General features: G+C 41.1%; 2 protein-coding genes across 4 annotated transcripts; one reads left to right on the top strand and one right to left on the bottom strand.

Annotated features, from left to right (window-relative positions):
- Positions 1 to 2212: 2212 nt before the first annotated feature.
- On the bottom strand, positions 2213 to 7758 carry srsf3b (serine and arginine rich splicing factor 3b). The gene is made up of 7 exons (XM_079511498.1): positions 7673 to 7758; positions 7251 to 7333; positions 6734 to 6944; positions 6482 to 6622; positions 4328 to 4366; positions 3703 to 3789; positions 2213 to 2898 (listed from the first exon to the last, which is right to left on the bottom strand). Exons 2-7 carry the CDS (start codon positions 7264 to 7266, stop codon positions 2871 to 2873), a joined length of 522 nt encoding a protein of 173 aa, XP_079367624.1. The 5' UTR covers positions 7267 to 7333; positions 7673 to 7758; the 3' UTR covers positions 2213 to 2870.
- A 3412-nt stretch (positions 7759 to 11170) lies between these two features.
- On the top strand, positions 11171 to 19448 carry LOC306930399 (nuclear transcription factor Y subunit alpha-like). Of its 3 annotated transcripts, none has more exons than XM_079511348.1 (8): positions 11171 to 11335; positions 12157 to 12230; positions 12872 to 13009; positions 13619 to 13753; positions 14716 to 14830; positions 15320 to 15453; positions 15562 to 15732; positions 18011 to 19448. In XM_079511348.1, the coding sequence occupies exons 1-8, from the start codon at positions 11179 to 11181 to the stop codon at positions 18188 to 18190; spliced, it is 1104 nt and encodes a 367-aa protein (XP_079367474.1). In that variant the 5' UTR covers positions 11171 to 11178; the 3' UTR covers positions 18191 to 19448. The 3 variants fall into 3 exon arrangements, with proteins under 3 accessions (XP_079367474.1, XP_079367476.1, XP_079367475.1); XM_079511350.1 differs by having other exon boundaries at positions 11275 to 11335; positions 12170 to 12230; XM_079511349.1 differs by lacking the exon at positions 11171 to 11335 and adding an exon at positions 11909 to 12048 and having other exon boundaries at positions 12167 to 12230.
- Positions 19449 to 19577: the final 129 nt, after the last annotated feature.

Here is a 19577-nt window from a genome sequence, read left to right as displayed (position 1 = left end):
GAGGCACAGCATTCCCCACAAAAGTGTCCTCCTTTCTGAGGTCCTGCTGGTTGCCAGTGCCACCCCAGAGGTAATGTAGCCTATACATTTCACCTCTACCAGTGTATAGTGAACCTGATTCCAGATGATCCTTTTATGTATTCATTTGTCAAATTGTGGTGACCCTGCCTAAGATAATGAAAAAGGCCACCACTGGAAATAGAAATTGGGTTCATAGAGAATTGTACTGAAATGAATAGAATAAAAACAAAAACCACCATAACACAAACTGAAAAGGCATTTGTTTAACAGTTAGCCTACACAAACAAATGCAAATTACACTGTAACTACAGGAGGGACTGGATTTTGTGGGCGGGATTGCCATACACATTACATTTCTAGACAGCTAGGACAAAGTCTTTACTCCTACATAACGCTGTGTGAGGAATACACCTTTCTTGCAGGTTCACATGTTCAGTGTGCTCACGCACACTGAACATGTGAAAGCGGTGGGTTTGGAAGGGTGTGACTGAAAACAAAACAAACAATTGGGCAGAGAGCTTTGTGGGTAGATTAGGTAACAACGTAGTCCCATCAAAATATCCAATTCCGAGCATAGAATGTCTGACCTCTATATGACCTTGACTCTGGTTCTTAAACTTTTTCAGGCCGTGACCCCCAAAGTAATGATGTTTGAACTGAGGACCCCATCTTGACAAGCATTTCTAATTTGAGTTTGAGTTTAGTTACATACATTTTGAAAATAGCTGATCTACAAGCTTACAAAGTCGTTGTAAGCTTAAGAGTATACAGTGTACAGTGAAAGTCCTATATGGTCGACTACCTTGCAGTGAGGGTTAGGTCTACAGTACTACACATAATGGGCCATCAAATTAACATACAGGTCTATTGAATTTGCAGGCTTCTAAAGCCCGACCACACCAGAGGGTCGCCATGCAACTACTTGCAACCATTATTCCCAATGGCATGTTGCAAGGAGTCAGTGAGGTGGTTTGCTTTGTTGCAAGGAGTTTGTTGCAGCTGGTGTGGTTTGGGACTTTGGGCCTAAGACTTGAATGCATATGAATTAGAGAACTCATGTCCTCCAGCATGTGAGGACCCAACATCACAGCTACATTTTGCTTGATATGTAATTTCATATTTCAAAATACAGATCAATTATGGTGGTCAATATTCCAGCCAAACGATGGTATCGATGACTAGAATATTGCGTTCCAACAAGTAAACTACGTAGTACATAAGTTTAGTGTTCTTTTGTATACATCCTGTAGCCACCTTTAACACAATTTAGGCATTTAGCAGACGCTCTTAATCCAGAGCGATTTACATTAAGCAAGAACAAAAAAGCATGGCATAAAAATATAAAAAGTAGTTTTCATGAAACATGAGTAAGCTAAGAACGTAACAGTGGAATCTTTATATAATGAAACTAAAGTGCTACGACTACATACAATGCAATTCTAGTGCTGTCTACATCATATGCTATAAGTCTGTATAAAATGCCATCTTAAGTCTACAAAAGTGCTATCTAAGGGGCTAGGGTTAAGTGCCATGATGGCGTCTGAAAAGGTGGGTTGTCAGACTACAGCGGAAGATTGGGAGTGAGGCTGCAGTTCTGATTGTAATGGGAAGTGCATTCCATAGTTTTGGAGCATTGTCCTGGCGTTTTTCCAGCTTCACTGCGTTGGCTGATCGGAGTGCACGGGAGGGTTTGTAGGGTTCGATCATACTTACAAGATATGGGGGAGCCATACCTTTGGTTGCTTTGAATGCCAGCATCAGAGTTTTGTATTCTGTGCGGGCAGCGACCGGGAACGGAGAAGGGGGGAGATATGTGACAATTTTGGATGGTTGAGGACCAAGCGAGCTGCAGCATTTTGGATCAGTTGGTGAGGCTTAAGTGCAGATACCGGTAGGCCAGTAAGGAGGGAGTTACAATAGTCAAGTTTTGACAATGTCTGGATTAGGAGCTGGGCTGACTCCTGGGTGAGGAACGGTCTAATTTGTCGTATGTTGTAGAGTGTGAACCTACAGGATTGAGTGACAGCTGTGATGTGCGTTTTGAACGCTGACTGTCCAGGACAACACCAAGGGACAAGACTACTCAAGACTAGTAACCTGAAGATGCGGAAACAGTGCCATCTTGTGGAGAAACAAAATCTTAGGCTGTATGTTTTTCTATGGGTAAAAATAAATGAACAAGTGCTGGAAATTCTATAACCAATATTTTAATTGAAAGTCCAAATACAAATACCAAAGAAAACCAGTGGAATCCCAAAAATGGAGACACTTGTTGTCATTACATAGATCTGATTAATACAAAGTTAGAATAACTTCAATCTGGATGCCTTTATTCCAATTGAATAACCTTTAACAAGGAGCATGAGAAGAAAAAAAAACAGTTATAGACAGAATAGAGGAATCTCTTCACATCTTCCATCCTTCCTGACATGAATATCCAGCTGGTAATTATTATTGACAATGGAGAACTATTACACTATGCCAAAGTACACGGTACATTCACTGGAAAACAAAACAAAAAAATAAGTGCAATGGAATGCTGCATGGTACAACAATTTTTCAGCACAAACATTGTACAGATTTCAGTCAACCATAACGGCGGCATACACCCACTTACTGTATTTACAAATTAAGAGGAATAAAGGTACATAACATTACATAAGCAAACAAAATTCCTAAACAGCTAAAATAACTGACTGTTTAAAAAAAAAAGGAAAAAAAAGAAAAAATAACCCTAACAAAAACGAGACCAAAAGGCCTCATTTCCCTAACATGAAACGGCATGATGCATTACAACCGTTCATTCAGCTTTTGGCTTCACCCTTCATACTTGACAGCCATGGATCCTCTTACTTTCTCTCATTGGACCTGGAGCGGCTGTGAAAAAATAATAACAACAAGATTAGTGATGTAAAACGTGATTTGTCATTTCCGACACAAGGCACATTGAGGTAGTCAGTCATTTGTTAGCCAAACTGTGGGACCCATTTGGGGGTCACAGACTAATTTTTATGGATCACAACTTGAGAATTTTTTTTTTTTTTCTTTTCCTACATTAAATATACATTTCAAAAGACCTTTTATACATTTTAAAACAAACAAATCTAAGAAATTCCATAAATAAAAATTCTGAAGTCACGTTGGTGGCTTGTAGATCAGCTATTTTCACTAGTCTGGGTCCAGGGCAAACGTCTAATTTGTCTTTTGGTCTCTAGCTGAAAAGTTTGGGAACCACCGATTTATTCACAACACTAAGTACTGCTTCGCCTAAAGCAGTGGTTCTCACTTTTATAGCTTCACCCGATTCCTGAAGCCATGTACCCCCCTTTACCAGATAGCATGATATGAATAAATTATAAACCACCTTTTGACCTTTAACTGTGGCCATGACATGTCAGTCATTCAAAATAAAACGGCAATAGTCAGTGTGGCAGTGTCAAGTTTTTGACTTAATTTGGATCAACACTGAATCAGTTTATCTGCAGTTTCCACATGTAGCCCCAATCAAAAAACACTCAATACATAAGCTCCAACTAATGGAGAACTCTGCCATGTGCAATACATAGTGGGAGAGAAATAAGCAAGCCAATTAAAATCTTCAATGGATACACCTTAATAGCCTGCATTATTTTGGATTTTTGTTTACCAACAATATTAATGAAGAGAAAAAGTCAGCAATACCTCCTTGATCGAGAGAAAGATCTTGAAGGTTTGTGATTCCTGTCCCGGGAGAGGGACCTCTCCCTCCTCCTGTCTCTGGAGAGCGACCTGCAACACACCAACAGAGGACGTGTTAGACCGGTAACTGTGGTTTCTTTTAATGACAAAGACCAAAACAGGATTATTCTGAAGAGCCAATTTTGTGCAGATCCTTTGATGCAGTGTTCCATTCAAATGATGCAATTTTGTTGAGAAATTATGCACACTACCACAGACAAAACACACGGTTATAATGTAGCCAAGTAATCCCCTTGTGCAAGACGGAGCTGTTCAAATAGTTTTCAATCGCAAATATAATGCTTAGCACTCTGAGGTAGTGTTGATTTTGTCGACTAAAACTAGGACTAAAAATGTTCGACTATCTTTTACTGACAGACTAAATTGAAACTAAATAAAAACTAAGCTATGATTTTAAGTGTATTATCAGGAATTATGACGCCATTAAGGTACGCCAAAATACATTTTAGTAGACTAAATCAACTATAGATTTAGTCGACTAAAATCTTATGATATTTAGGCAACTAAAACTAGACTAAGACTAAAACATTTCAAGTGACTAAAATGTGTATGTTGACAGCCAACATACCTGCTTCGACTGCGGCTGAGGCTCCTCCTGCGTGGGGATCTGAGAGGGGGAGGACAAGAATGTTAAACACAAAGGAGGTTGTAATGTTCAACGATGACCCTTACTGTACGCCACACTTGTCTCTGCCCCCTCCCCCCACTAACACAGCTTTCTAGCTCTGCAACTGAAGAAGCAGGAATAGAAGTCTTGAGATATTTCTCAAGAGAACAACTAATATCATTTGGTAATACAGACAACTCATAAGAAACGGACCAGGTGCATAAAGATAGTGGCTGCTTAGATGGGCATAATTTGGGCCTCCTGGCCTATCTCATAGCACTATGTGCACCCAACACTTTGACCGCTCTGTCCAATCGACTAACATGAAATAGGACTTTTACTGAGAATGCCCACAATAACTCTTGTGTTGTGAATAATTATTGGACATCTGCAGACTGGGCCTACTCCAAAATAAAATGCACATGAGCCTATTATGTTTGAGGTGATGAGAACCTCCATGTTTGAATTAGTGATCTCACTCTACAGTTGGGAGGGTTGTCACATCGCACTGTGCGATGGCTTGAGAAAAAGAAATGATCACAAACACCATCTTTATGTACCTGGTCCATTATACTTGAATGACAAGTGTAAATGGAGGATTGCAACAAAACCAATGAAAATATAGGGATTTGAGACTACATAAGACTTCAGAACAGGCTATCAACCGCAAAGCGCACAAGAATCGGACTTTTGATTTTCATGTTGAGGTTGAGGAGGAGTTTTGACTCAGTGATTTCATAAATCTGCTCTGAGCCCCAAGACACACCAACAAGATTATCTATCATCCACATCTCTGGCAATGTGATGGTTCTAGATATGGAATTTCGAGCCATTCCCCTTTGAAACAATTTATTACAGTAATGAGTGAGGAGAAACTCTGCCCATTACAATTCAAACTAAAATGGATATATTTTTTTTAAACCAGGTGTCTCTTCACTTTCAAAACTGTAATCAGCAGTGTACTGTATGAAGCAGGAAAAACTTACTAGTATTTTGGTTTTCAACAAGCTAGATATGACGAAAGGGAGGCAGACTGTCGGCCGGGTAGGCAGAATTGGCTGAATAGGACTGGCCAGATGCTGCAAGGTGATTAGTTGGCTGGCGGATGGGGGCTGGCTGCGGATGGGGGCTGGCTGAGGCTTTTTTCCTGCTTTTATTGGTTAGCTGAAGGCTGCTGCTGGTAGGTTGTAGTGTAGACATTTTGGAACGTAAAACGCTGATTGGTCGGGTATGTGAGGAGGGCCGCTGCCGTTTGGGTTAAGGTTGAGGAGGAGGAGGAGGAGGTTGAGAACGGCATGCTCAGGAACCAAAGGGCTGGTGCAACCTGACGACCGGCCATGCCTGGGGTCATGTGACACGACATCAGCCAAGCTGATTGGGGGCACGCTGGTCAGCGGGCACATGATGCTGAAAGAGGACTAGTTGATTGACTCAGAGGGTGGTGAGAAGAGGCATGGTGGTGACTCTGCAACGGGTTTCATTCTTATTAATATAGATGGTAAATAAAATGCAACCTCAAATGAATAAAAAGAAAAAAGGAAAAATATAAAATCATCACAACTGGCACTTTAATTTCCCCCACATTTATGCAAAATGGTACTGATTTGACACAGGAACATCTTAGTCCTGTTTTTCTTTTTTTACATGTCAAGTTTTCAGAGAGTTTCTAAAGCCTCAAAACTGAGTGCACAGGAAAGAGTACACTTCACTGGCGCTTGAAGCAACAATATAAGGTCTTGCGAGACAGATTGAAATCTAATTTAAGATATAAATACTTAAGTTGAAATATTAAATACTGCACCCATTATTATAGCAAATGTTACTGTAATCACAAATGAGTGTTGCCTGGTATTTATAATGACCAGAAATGGTAATGAAGATGAAAACTGCACGCCATAGGCATCACAACTCACAAATGTATACTACCATAGTAAAAAAATGGAAAAAAGGAAAAGGCAAGCACTAGGCAGGTCTTGACTGCAAACATGTGCAATACCACAAGATACACTGCAGGGCATAACGAGGAATGAGAACTAAGGGTAGGGCAACTAGAATTGGAGCAGAAAGATTAGTGAATTATATTGGGCAACTTTGTCATACAAAACCGATTGTTACCTGCGTCTTGCTGGTGGACTACGGCGCCTGCCGCTGTGATCATCTCGAGGACGTCTGCCCCATGATGGTGGAGGACCACGGTTACGACTGCGCTTTTCACCATTGGACAGCTCCACTCGAACACGGCATCCACACAGCGTCCTGGGAATCATGATTGAAGACAAAATTATCAACAAAGGACGCAGTTGCAGTCAGCTAGAAAGACATTTCCTGTTTTACCTGTTTTCCTTACATTGCAATATTGCTGCCTACCTTCCGTCAAGCTCTCTCACTGCATCTGTGGCATCTCTGGGGTCTTCAAATTCTACAAAAGCAAAACCTGGTGGATTCCTGGCAACCCAAACGCTCCGGAGTGGTCCATAGTAACCGAAGGATCTCTCCAAATCGGTCTTGTTTCCATTATTCCCCAGGTTCCCAACATAGACTTTGCAGTCAAGGGGGCAGTCTCTGTGCATCGCGGAGTCTAGAGATGACAAAACAAACACGCTTAATAGGACCAGGATGACGTTCATAAAACCGACATCATAAACATTTAGTAGGCTGTATTTCACATCCAGATCTTAACAGATAAGGAATTGAGCTGCTGTGGGCAGGTTTATGTTCACTTAGCCTGATTATCAGACTGTAGCTTTCTTAGACACAGTCCACTCAGAGAGTGGGCGGGGTCTTTGGGCTGGATCCAGGCTAGTTCACACTCCCATTTCTAATTCCCAATAAAAAATAATATTATGACATTATAAACCAGGATTAGACATCTTTTTGTTTGTACCTGTATTGGTTGGCATCACAAGTACAGTTAAATGTATCTGTTCAGTCGTCGGTAATGGCTGCAGCCCTGCTTTCGAGATCGATCTTTGGTGAAAACAAAAAAAAGACAAATTACAGATTTGTTTCCTCCCCAATTTGCATGGTTTTGCAAAAATAAGGAAGAGCAACTATTGCAGGTTATACATTCAATCAAAACTGTTGCCATTGGCGACAGCTGGTGGTCTATTTTGAGTTTTAGCTAGCGGGTTAACGTAACCACTTCCCAGAGCTAACCCGCTAGTAGCTAAAATGGCTGTCGCCTGTTCTTGGCATAAGCGATACTTCACCCCCTTTAAAACCTGATGCGTGCTGAACTACACACAAACATTGCAAAAACACACGTTACGTTAAAACATAGATGCACGTGAGAGACTGCGTAATTACCGATTTGTTGCAGTTCACTCCGAATTATGCAGAAGCTGTGAAAATGTCTTCCTTTCTCGTCGGTCGACCTGACAAATGGCGTCACGAATAATGGAGTCTGGGTGGTTCGTTTTAAATCAGTGGGTGAATTGTCACGTGCTTGGTGATTCTGGGAGGGCGGATCAAAAATAAGGGCTACGTTTAAACTTTGGGGCAGAAATGTTTGTACATTTTTAATGACTTTATTGCAGCAGCGCTAATTATTTGAGATGAACCCCATGAACATTGGTGGATTTATATGATTTTCCAGACGAAACACTGACAAGGACATCCAAAACCGGGAGGACCATAACTATAAACGAGCGCATATACCATACACTTCGTCCTAAATACGCACGACAGCACAGCGGAGTGGCGCGACGAAAATGACCCGACCTACAAACTCACAACATGAGTTTAGGAGCAGTGTTGTTGCCACTTGCCAGATGCTGTGAGAGAAATAAGCAACCAGGTCTATGAAAACAAGTCCCAAAAAAGAAGTCACACATAAAAGCACTTTATAAACTATGTTGTATAATTATATAAACATGTTCATTTTTCAGGAAATTAAGAAAACCTTATATTTTTAAAACAAAACAATACTTCCTCATCAAAGTTGATGTTGTGACTTCATATATTGTCTTTTATATTGACTTTAGCAGATAGTTTTTATGCAAAAAGAAAAGAAAAAAGAATGGAAAAAAACGTCCTCCCGACAGCAACGATATATTAAAAATAACAATATTTGTATAGGGGTCCACGAAATATTTTCAGTATATTGTGAGAGAATCGTTCACAAGGTGATACAAGCGTGACATTTGGTACAAATCTAGCCTGATTATCAGACTGTAGCTCCACTCAGAGAGTGGGCGGGGTCTTTGGGCTGGATCCAGGCTAGTACAAATCATCTTTGAAGGTCACTCTTCGACTTAAAGGGTAAGACCACTTTTTTAGAGGTTTGGGTTGTTTTCTTACCTTATTATGGTCAAACTAGTCCAGTCCAGGAGTTATTTCGCTCCATAGTGCAGTTTTACAGAAAATAGCGTTATAAAAATACCAGCCCATTGACTTACATTGTACACTGAAACAGCTCTCAAAATCACTCTTTTAGTTCGTAAACAAACACAAACAAAGTTGTTTCAGACAATATAGAGCAACACCAAACCTCATGTGGTTTTTTTTTTTCATAAAAATGTTAACTTCCTGTTGATTTTACTATATGAAGATCTGGATCCGGATCCATGGATCCAGTCCGGGTTTTCTTCTGAATAAAAATGGACAAATCAACAGGAAGTTAACATTTTTATGAAAAAAAAAAACCACATGAGGTTTGGTGTTGCTCTATATTGTCAAGTCACTTGAAAATCATTCATTGAAATGAAAACCATTCATTTCAAGATGGCCACCAAAATTTGACTGATTTTGCATTTCAGCATATCTTTAGCTATAATATACCTTTGTACTGTACTGTACTGTACTGTACTGTACTGTACTGTACTGTACTGTACTGTACTGTACAACACTGTACTGTACTGTACCATACCATACTGTACCGTACCACACTGTACTGTACCACACTGTACTGTACTGTACATTATTACTGTACTGTACTGTACTGTACTGTACTGTACTGTACTGTACTGTACTGTACTGTGTGTGTGTGTGTGTGTGTGTTTGTGCAGTGAAAAGGGGAGGGGTCGGTGAATGTGGAAATTGTGATGAAATTTGCATCACAGCGAATTGTTGCGCAATAACAGTATGTCATACAAAAGCTATATTTGTACAGTAAATATGACAGTTGCATGGATCCATGCAGATGGACGCATCATTTTTTGTGCATGGAGAGATGTGTGCTAACGGAGTGGTTTGGTAGGAGTAGGCGGACGGATAAACAGGCATATTGCTTTGCACCCTACCACCTTTCCATTATAGTAGTAGGATAGGATGAGCATCAAAACAATATTTTAAATACTTTTCATCAGCACATGCATGCATTTTACATTCCATAGGGCTGGACCACACATTTGGTTCTGTTTTCTGCATCTTCCTCTGTGACCTGCCACCTTCATATCATCTCTCACAGCAGAATCCCTAAACCTCCTCTTTGGCCTTCCTCTTACCTGGCAGCTTCCTCCCAATGTACCCTTCGTCCCTCCTTTTCACATGTCCAAACCTTAGGTCCAAACCATCTCAACCTCACCTCTCTTGCTTTCAAACCTTCTAACCTGGGCTGATCCTCTAATTTAGTAATTTCTGATAATGTCCTTCGTTTTCACTCCTAATGAGAACCATAGCATCCTCAATTCTGCCACCTCCAGCTGCGCCTCCTTTTCATCAGTGCCACCGTTTCCAAGCAGCATGGCTGGTCTCACTACCATCTTATACAGTACATCTTCCCTCTCGCTGGTACCCTTCTGTCACAAATAACTCCTGACACATATGTTCCATATTCTCAATACACTGGCTTCGCTTGCTAGAACATTTCCATCTCTATACTCACCTTAACCTGTTACACTACTGTCTAGCCATCACCTCTCTCTTCGCTTTACCCATCATCTCCCTTTACTCCTGCTTACTTCCTTCATGACTGTGGCTGCCTTTCTTATCTCCTTCCTGAATTCCACACAGCATTGTTCTTTCTTCATCTTTTTCTCCGTCAACACACCTAACATCAGCTCCCACCAATTGCCACAGGACTCAAGCCATGAGGCTATTCGGCGAGTTCACGGTGCCCGGGTTTGAACCCATGACCTTGTCGTACAAAGGCGAGAGCTCTACCAACTGAGCTACCCGGATGCAAATGACACAAATACCTACCCCATTTCTCCTCTAGTCCACCCCTAGAACAGTCTAAAAAGTACCCCTCTGAAACTCATGGCATTGCCCATTGACGGTTAATAATCTCTTTTAGAAGGGAGACCTGGGCTACAACAAGATGGCAACATCTAACTATAAATGCACGAAGTCTGTGTGTGTGTCTGTAGCCTACGTCTGTAATCCACATAACTCGAGAACCGTTTGCCCCACCGACTTCAAATTCGACACACGCGTTCCACACCCAGGGAGTGCCCGGTGTCGAGTCGGTCGGACCCACGGTTGTCCAGAACCGCCACAAAAGGCTTTTTTCATTTGGTGGCCATCTTGAAAAATGACTGCCATATTGGATTTTTGGTCGGCTCGGTTTAAAAAGTTAAAGAGATGACCTGTGAGATGACTCACGCTTGTATCACCAAGTGATAGATCGTTCCTATTATCTGCTGTACTATGCAGGCAAAATGGAAAATACATAATCTGTGGATCCTTGACATGAAAATGCCCCCCCACCCGCGAAAAAAAACAAACAAACACAACCACCAATTTACAAGCAACTTTGGAGAAAAACAAGCCCAAAGTCGCTTATAATAAGCAGACATGGCAACACTGGCTGAGGAGCTTGTAGATCAGTTGTTTTACGTCTCGCGAGACTACGCGGGATGCAGTGTCTTCCAATGGTTTCTTCCTGTGTGTGTGCCATTGGATCTTCTGGCCATTCGTTGGCCCAGTCTCCTCTCCTGTGTGGACCCGACGACCAGCCCTTGGTGATTGGACTTGTCGAAGCTTATTGGAGCCAATCAGAACCGGGGCCGCACAAACACAAACGGAACGGTGAGCAAACTAGCGACCAGGCCAAAACAAAGCTGCATGCGGTGGCTTTAAAACTCACGAAACAATAATGGGGGTTTCTCTCCGTAAATGTATTTCAATCCAAACCTAAGCCAGTGTAACGGGTTAGCTTATTGTTTTGTTCCTCCCAGGCCGCCAGGCAAAAGCAGGCATGCTAGCAGCTAATGTTAGCTAGCGATTCACACTTGATTGTACGTTTACAATACAAATGTATTGATATGCCCGCTGCTACTTTAACAAAATACCTGGGACATTAATACGGCAGTAATTAAACCCACTAAAAGGAATAGGACTATTTGATCAATGTCATTTTTTTGTCTTGAATAAACAGCGGTAATAAACAATGGTCGAGACAAAGAAGACAACACTCCGCCTCTAAGTGGATCTGTTTTTTTTTTATTTAATTTTTTTAAGATAACTAAGTAAAAAGAACGAATACATTGTACCATTTGGTAACATTTGAAACAGATCACTTAAATACCATCTTAAAACGTGTTTTTTTACATTTTGACAACCTATCGAGAGCTTTCGTCACCCAGTCTAAATTTGGCTTTCGCTGTGCCTGAATAAAGAAAACTCCACGTAAAATAAAAGTGGTAGAAATTAGAACATAGCAGCTTCTACTGCTCGGCTCGGTGTGTGTGTGTGTGAGTGAGAGAGAGGTGCACTGCTGAGATGCTGATCTGAAAGGCAAGGTTTTGTGATATTTAATGGTTAATAATGCTGGGAAATCGAGCCCTTCAGTGCTGTCATGGCATCTTTAACCTGAAAGTTAAACTGCCAACGTGTACTCTACTTGGCAGGGCTGCAGAGCAGACCACAAACCATGGAGCAGTACAATACAACTGTTACAAACGCAGAGGGGCAGCTCCAACAGGTAAGAGTTTATTAAGGAAGTTTCTATCTCATGTTATGAGCTACTGTCGAGGAATTCTGTGCAGGTGATTCTTTTTCTAAGTGTTGGAGTTTGGAAGCACTCGTTTTTATTAACGCATCGTGCTGCTGTCTCCTGCATTATGTGCAAATTCACAACAGGTGGTACAGGGCCGTTTAGTGATTTTCGACGAGCCCTCCCAAACTCCAACACTTTGAAAAAATTATCACAGCACATCATTTCTTAGCAAAACGTTGCTCATATCATGATGTCTACGGGGGATTTTTATGAAACAAACGCTTTGCAGATAGAAGGATAATTCAAGTTCAATGTTGCTGAGTTGAGTTTAACGTTGTTTAATACAAGCAGATCAGAATTTTCTATTTGGATCAATGTGCTGTTTAGGGTATTGCAACTCTAGATTCACCCCATTATAAAAAAAAATGTAGTGTTGGAAATTGCGGCTAGTTCCTGACATGCATGACTCCTGGTAAGTTTTAAGTTGGCGACCAAAGGGTCTAGTTTAATACATATACAGTAAGCACTATATTTTATCTATGTTCTGTAAGTTACATGTTACACACAAACAACCTTTACCTCTATCGACCTTTATCTCTAACTAACCCTGTTTTTGAATGTTACAGGGTCAGCCTCTGATGGTGCAGGTGAGCGGGGGGCAACTCATCACTTCTTCAGGGCAGCCCATAATAGTGCAAGCTATGGGGGGCCAAGGGCAGACCATCATGCAGTTACCGATGTCAGGAGCTCAGGGTCTCCAACAAGTAAGATAAATCATTTTAACCATAGAACCTTACCACTCAACGTTGCAGTGGCTAACCTTTCACTGTACAGATGAAATGTGGTTGTGTGCATGGTAAATTATGTTTAGAATAAAAGGGCTGCAATATGGAATAGTTAAATGTGAGAACAAGAAGGGTCTGGATTGTGGGGTACGTGTTTTTTTTTAAACAAAATGTTAATGTTAATAATTAAACTTGGGTAAAAGAAGACCACTGAACTCTACGGGCAGATTCACACTGAGTTCGTTTTATTCAAACTGTTCCCGAATACGATTGCCTGGTCCCCGCTGGCCATGATTCACATTGGCCTTGAGTACACTTCATTCAACTGTATTCAGTGCTTTCACATTGCATCGATCCGTATCCGAGTACACTTCAATCGGTCCCGGAACTACCTCCATGCGGTTCCGGGAATGGTTGGGTGATCTGCTCTGAGAAACGGTACGCAGCATTCACACTACCACAACATATGCCAAGTGGTCACGAGTGCGCATCTGGGACCATACTGTGAATCTGCCCTCAAATAGACTTTCACATAAGAATATTTTGTGCGTCAGTTAAGTGTTAACAACTGCCTCCACTGTGTTCTAGTTCCAGCTAGTGCAGCCGGGCCAGATACAGATACAAGGAGGACAAACACTTCAATCCATCCAGGGTCAGCAGGGCCAGATACAACAGTTTATCATTCACCAGCCCCAGACTGCTGTGACGGCAGGACCGAACCAGGTACAATGGAAAGGCACTTTTTTTTTGTGTACAAAAAAATTGAGATTAGCTATTTTTGGCAGCTTGTGAATAAGCTATTACTGGCTTTCCCTTATGACGGTCTCTTCTGAGTTCTGATTTAGAAATGCTTCTCCTTATTGGTGGTAAAGCTTGATTCATCTTACACAGCATGTAATTATCTCTTGCCATTTTAGTAGTGCTTCAAACGAATATTCCATATTCAAAAGAATATTCAAATATAAAAATATAAAGAATAATCGACTTTAAAATAAAAAATAATAATTAAATAAATGCTCAAGCTGAAACTGTGATTAATTTGGTCGTGAAGGCACTCAAGGCAGACAGTTTACAGTGAGACTCGACGACCGAAAACTTGATGTAAAAACAATGCATGGATTCTTGTCTCTCACATTAAAGCTCCCTCAGTGACACATTTATCTTGTAGCCTACCTTAATTTGATTTAAACCAAAAACGCATTGTTTTGATTATTAAAATTATATCCCGTTTCATGTCGAGGTAAGAACTAAATTACAGTAAACTAAATCACAGCAGGCTCAGCACGATGTGCACATCGTTGGAGTGATGCGTCTCTGTTCCCCAGATAAGTCCCGGGCTTGTATCTAAACTAAACCATTGCAAAAATTAGGCTATTAAGATAATTATGAATCATTCGTTTGATCTCAGTCAGCACCAACCGCGGCCGGCACATATAGAGAAAGAAAGAGAACGTTTTACTGCATATTATGCTGCAATATTTTAAGTATCGAATCAGTCGAATCCATGTGGTGTTTTAAAAGGAATATTCGACTGTTATTTTTGGCCAATTCTTGCAGCACTAATATTTAGTGCTGAGAAAAAGTGCTGAGCATTTCATTCTCTCACCTCATCCCAGCCTGTTATCCATTATTTGGTAAACACTGCTGTGTAGTTTTGACTGTTTATGGATACTGTTTCCTTTCAGGGTCAACAGCAGCAGACTATACAACTACAGGGGAATCAATTGCAGACTGCTCAGACTGCAGATGGACAAACCATAGTTTACCAGCAAGTCAACGCTGGCACTGTTCTGCCACAAGGTAACCTTTTCCCCGCAAAAAAACCTAGTCTGCGTTATTTGTTGGGAAGCGACGCTGCCAAAATACGTAGCTAAGTTTATTCAGTTGTATAAATGTGTTTGATTCGATCTAGTCTTTCCTACTCACATTAGCTTCAGCCATCTTCGTTGTGCATGCTGTGCACACACGCTTTCAGTCGCTTTAGTCTCCAAATCCTCCTCCCAGGCGGTATTTCTGGTCAAAACAGCGCTTATTGCACGGAGCCTAGTGTTTGCAGTAATGGCGACGGCCAGTACTGATCATCATCCAGGCAGACAATAAGATCCCGTCGACACACACACCATTAAGCTGACACAACATCCGGTCGCAGTGTTTTGGATCTTCAAAATAAGGGTTGAACGGCGTGATATCCTGGCATGTTATGAAACGGTTAACCATCTGGCATTGAAATTCCCAGTTTCTAGTTGGCCTGTGCTGACTAAAATAAATATTATTTTCCTAATGTTGTAGGCATGATAACCCTCCCTGCCTCCAGTCTGACAGGTGGTCAAATAATTCAAGCTGGCCCTGACACGATCAATGGACAGGCAATGACTGTCACACTCCCTGGAGACATGGTTAATGGTAGTGGTGGTATGGTTATGGTAAGTGAGATCAGTCAAACACTATTTCAGTATGCACGCACATGTTTACAGTATATGCATGCACGCGGAGTAATGCGTTTGTCTGATACCTGAATGTTTCTGAATAAGATGGTTCCAGGTGGAAACACCATGCAGCGAGTACCTTTGCCTGGGACCGTATCTGAGACGATGGAGGAAGAGCCTTTATATGTCAATGCGAAGCAGTATAATCGCATCCTCAAGAGACGACAGGCCCGTGCCAAGCTAGAGGCAGAGGGGAAAATCCCCAAAGAAAGAAGAGTGAGTGAACAAACGAGTGTGATGACTGTGTGATTTGTACTACATTGATTGATTGAATACATTATTAAAACAAGATTTTTAACAGTACAGGTAGTACATTCAAAGGTTATGCTGAAAGGATAACACAAAAAGCCCCAGGGGGCTTGTTTTCTTTGCGGTGCATTGTACTACTCAATTCATCAGTAATATATACAAAATGTACAACTCAGTAGAATCATAATGTATATTTACAGAGAAAATGGGGCGGGGAGTTCTACTATCAAGGGTTTAACACTTATGATGCTAAAGACGTGTCCACACGTCTTCATAACCCGTACGAGGCTGTGGACATGTTTTCAGGTCCTTTTTAATTATATAAAAAGCGATCGCTAAAATCAATTTTTTGACAGTGGCCATTGCTTGGCAACGCCTTGCACAGGCCTCCAGGACGCTAGTTTTTTATTCCTAGGATAGCTCAGGTTAGGAGCGCTCGTTTTACCACTCCGGCTTCGCCCCGCCCTACTGTTAGTAACCAAGGAAAGCGCCGCCCGTGCGGGCGGAACCTCACCTTCTAATACAAACACAAAACCCCATTCTTCCAGCTGCCTTGCTAGCCTAGTGGATTACTACGCCGACTTGTAATACCATGCTTCACGCTTCACCTGTTCGTGCCCCACTGCCGCCACCTCTTTTACTACCGCGGATTTTTTAATAGTTTTTGGATTAAGGTTGGTGAGGGGTACGTTAATAGTTTTTGGATTAAGGTTTGTGAGGGATGCGTTACTCCCCTGCTTGCGGTTATGTTTAGGTTAGAGTTAGAGATAGGGTTAGTAGTTTTTGGATTAAGGTTGGTGAGGGGTGCATTAAAAAGATTGGATTAAGGTTGGTGAGGGATGCATTAAAAAGATTGGATTAAGGTTGGTGAGGGATGCGTTGCTCCCCTGCTTGCGGTTATGTTTAGGTTAGAGTTAGAGATTTGGTTAGTACTAGTCTAGTAGTACTAGTAGGCATAAACACTTGTGTGCGGTCCAAAACACAGCCCAGCGCTTCCTACTCCACTGACAACCAATCACAGCGCTCCAAATTCCCTCCCATCCTAGGAATAAAAAACTCGCCTCCAGGACACGTATATCTAGTCTACGTTCGAGCATAGACATGGTAACGCCCCGCCTGCCTCTGATTGGCCTACCGACACTGCCGGCCTTACCAGACTTTCCTCCAAGGTGGATAGCTATAGTCTGCCAAGAGGTTACTCCGTGGTGGGAAATAAATAAATAATGCAAGTACGATATAATACAAGAGAATGACAGCTTGGCACACGCAACAGTAACTTTTATGTTTTGTAGAAGAGGCAAACTAATATATTGTTTTATGCCGTTTATTTTACATGTGTACACTTGAAACATTATTGTACTTTAAAAAGGTCTCTTTTCCCTTGATCTTTATATTTTTTAGTATTAGTTTACTATAATTAGATTAATACACGATAATCAGCACTAACACTTTAATTTAGAACACACCCAAATCAAATCATACAAATACGTGTTCAATCAATCAATCATTCAATCAAAGCAAACGGCATAAACAATATTAGTTTGCCTCTTCTACAAAAATAAAAGTTACAAGTTACTGTCGCGCGTGCCAAGCTGTCATTCGCTTGTATTATTTCCCACCTCGGACGGAGGACAGTCTGGTGAGACCAGCGGTATTCTGTAGTGTCGGTAGGCCAATCAGAGGCAGGCACGGCGTTACCATGTCGATGCTCGGACATAGAATAGATAGACGCCTCCAGGACCTATTTGGTTGTGCACGCAACCATTCACTTCCTGGTTTACGGCCTGACAAATCTAGCTGTTTTCTCTGAATCTATGCCGCTGTCAGTGGTTTGATCCGGTTTTGATCACGGACTGTCCTAATGTCTGACCTAATGTCTGACTTCATCATGCATCTCGTTTGGAATGTTAACACTTCTAAAGAGAGATCAGACTTATTAGCGTGAGGTAGTAATGGAAGATTCCACCTCCCGGTTTTGGGGGGAAATGGAAGGTGGGGCTTTTCAGAGTAAAGTCTCCCTTATCTGATTAACACTAGCGCCTTTATTCTGAAAAATTCCCCGGCATAAAAAGTGTTGATAGGTGTGCACTGTGCAGACACCGCCTACGCATTGCACTACAGATTAAATCACTCTGCATGATTAATGGTCACAAATTGCATTGGAGTAATAGTATATGACTTGTGTGTGTGTATATATACATACACACACGTGTGAGAATAAACTTGTGCATGTGTCATCCCTCAGAAATACCTTCATGAGTCCAGGCACCGCCATGCCATGAAGAGAAAGAGAGGGGAAGGTGGACGTTTTTTAACGCCAAATGAAGATGGGACAATGTCAGTGGGCATGCCGGTAATGGTGCCCCCAACAAAGCAAGAACTGAGTGAATTTGAACTTGTTTCGTCTCAGTGGAATCCTGCATGAATCATGTATAAAATAACCCCATCCGTTTCCTGGAGTTTTATACATACTCTATGCTACCTCATCATAAATGTATTCAAGATCAATATTTTTGTATCTTTTGTAATACTTTGAATTTAGTTTGTCTGACAATTGCATGTGTATTTTAAAGCTTTTGGCATATTTTGAATTGAGTTTACTTATTGTAAAACCCAGTGATGACAGTCCCTGTTCAAAATGTAATCCTATGTACTATTGAATGTGGGTGATATCCAAATGTTTTTGTTTATTTTTAAGTTTATTTTTTTTAGTTGAGGATTGGATGTTATGCGCATGCTTGAACAAATTCCTCTTTGATAAACTTGTTAACTTTTTTTATTTTGTACAAATTGACACTATTCTGTATGGTAGGAAAGAAAACAATGCTATGGACAAATGTCTTATTGCAAAGCAGTAACAAAAGACATTAAAATGTTTACGCTGTCAGAATGTACAGTACATATGAATAAGAATCTCTTCTGTTTTGCAAGTCACATATGTTGATATAGAATGGACTATGTTCCAGAGAAGCTCAGACATTTCCAAGAGTCCTCTCCTCTTGAGACAATTATAGAATCACAACATTAGCTACAGTGATATTCTAAAACTATAAATTAAAAGTATATCTGTTTACCACCCCACAGGCACAGAGTTCATGAGACTTAAGCTGTTATGCATCCTAGCTTCAGCTGTGTGTGTGTGTGTGTGTGTGTGTGTGTGTGTGTGTGTGTGTGTGTGTGTGTGTGTGTGAGAGCGCGTGCAAGAGCGTACCTATTTGGAGTGAACAGGACTCCTTCATTTTGAGAATAATATACTTTTAAACTATTTATTTAGTGAATCATTTCTAAAGGATTTGCCATACAGGAAAGGAGAAACCCAGGTACCATCAAAGTAACAGCTGACTCTTGGGCTGGTCTAAAGTTAATGTTAGTCAAGAGAGGCGATGTGTGCTGTAGTGTAGGAAAACGTCTTGTACAATAACCACCAAAAATATATTTCTTACTTTTGGTCTCTGCTGCTAACTGCAGGCGACTGTGTATGTGTGTGACTACAAATTCAGGTATTGGGTTTATTCTTTGCATTTAAGACAACAGGTCATCAGTCTAGTCTAGTCAATGACCGATGGAGAAGGTTAAAACAAATGTATCATATTCATCTAATTTCACTTATAGTAGTACACAAGTGCCTGTTTTCATTTTTTTGTAAATGAAAGTCAAGACAATAAATGCAAAAATGCTTTCCATATTGTTTGTCTTATTTTCTACACAATAATTTATGCTTATGTAATAACCATTGGTTGTCATATGCGCTCCCTTGCGTCACTTTGGGGGCGTGTTACATTAGTTAGAGACTGGACTGCGCACCGCCCACT

The sequence above is a fragment of the Electrona antarctica genome, assembly GCF_951216825.1.
Source record: "Electrona antarctica genome assembly, chromosome: 9".
Classification (NCBI taxonomy): domain Eukaryota; kingdom Metazoa; phylum Chordata; class Actinopteri; order Myctophiformes; family Myctophidae; genus Electrona; species Electrona antarctica.
The sequence above is the reverse complement of the archived record's forward strand: the minus strand, read 5'-3'. Positions and strand labels throughout refer to the sequence as shown.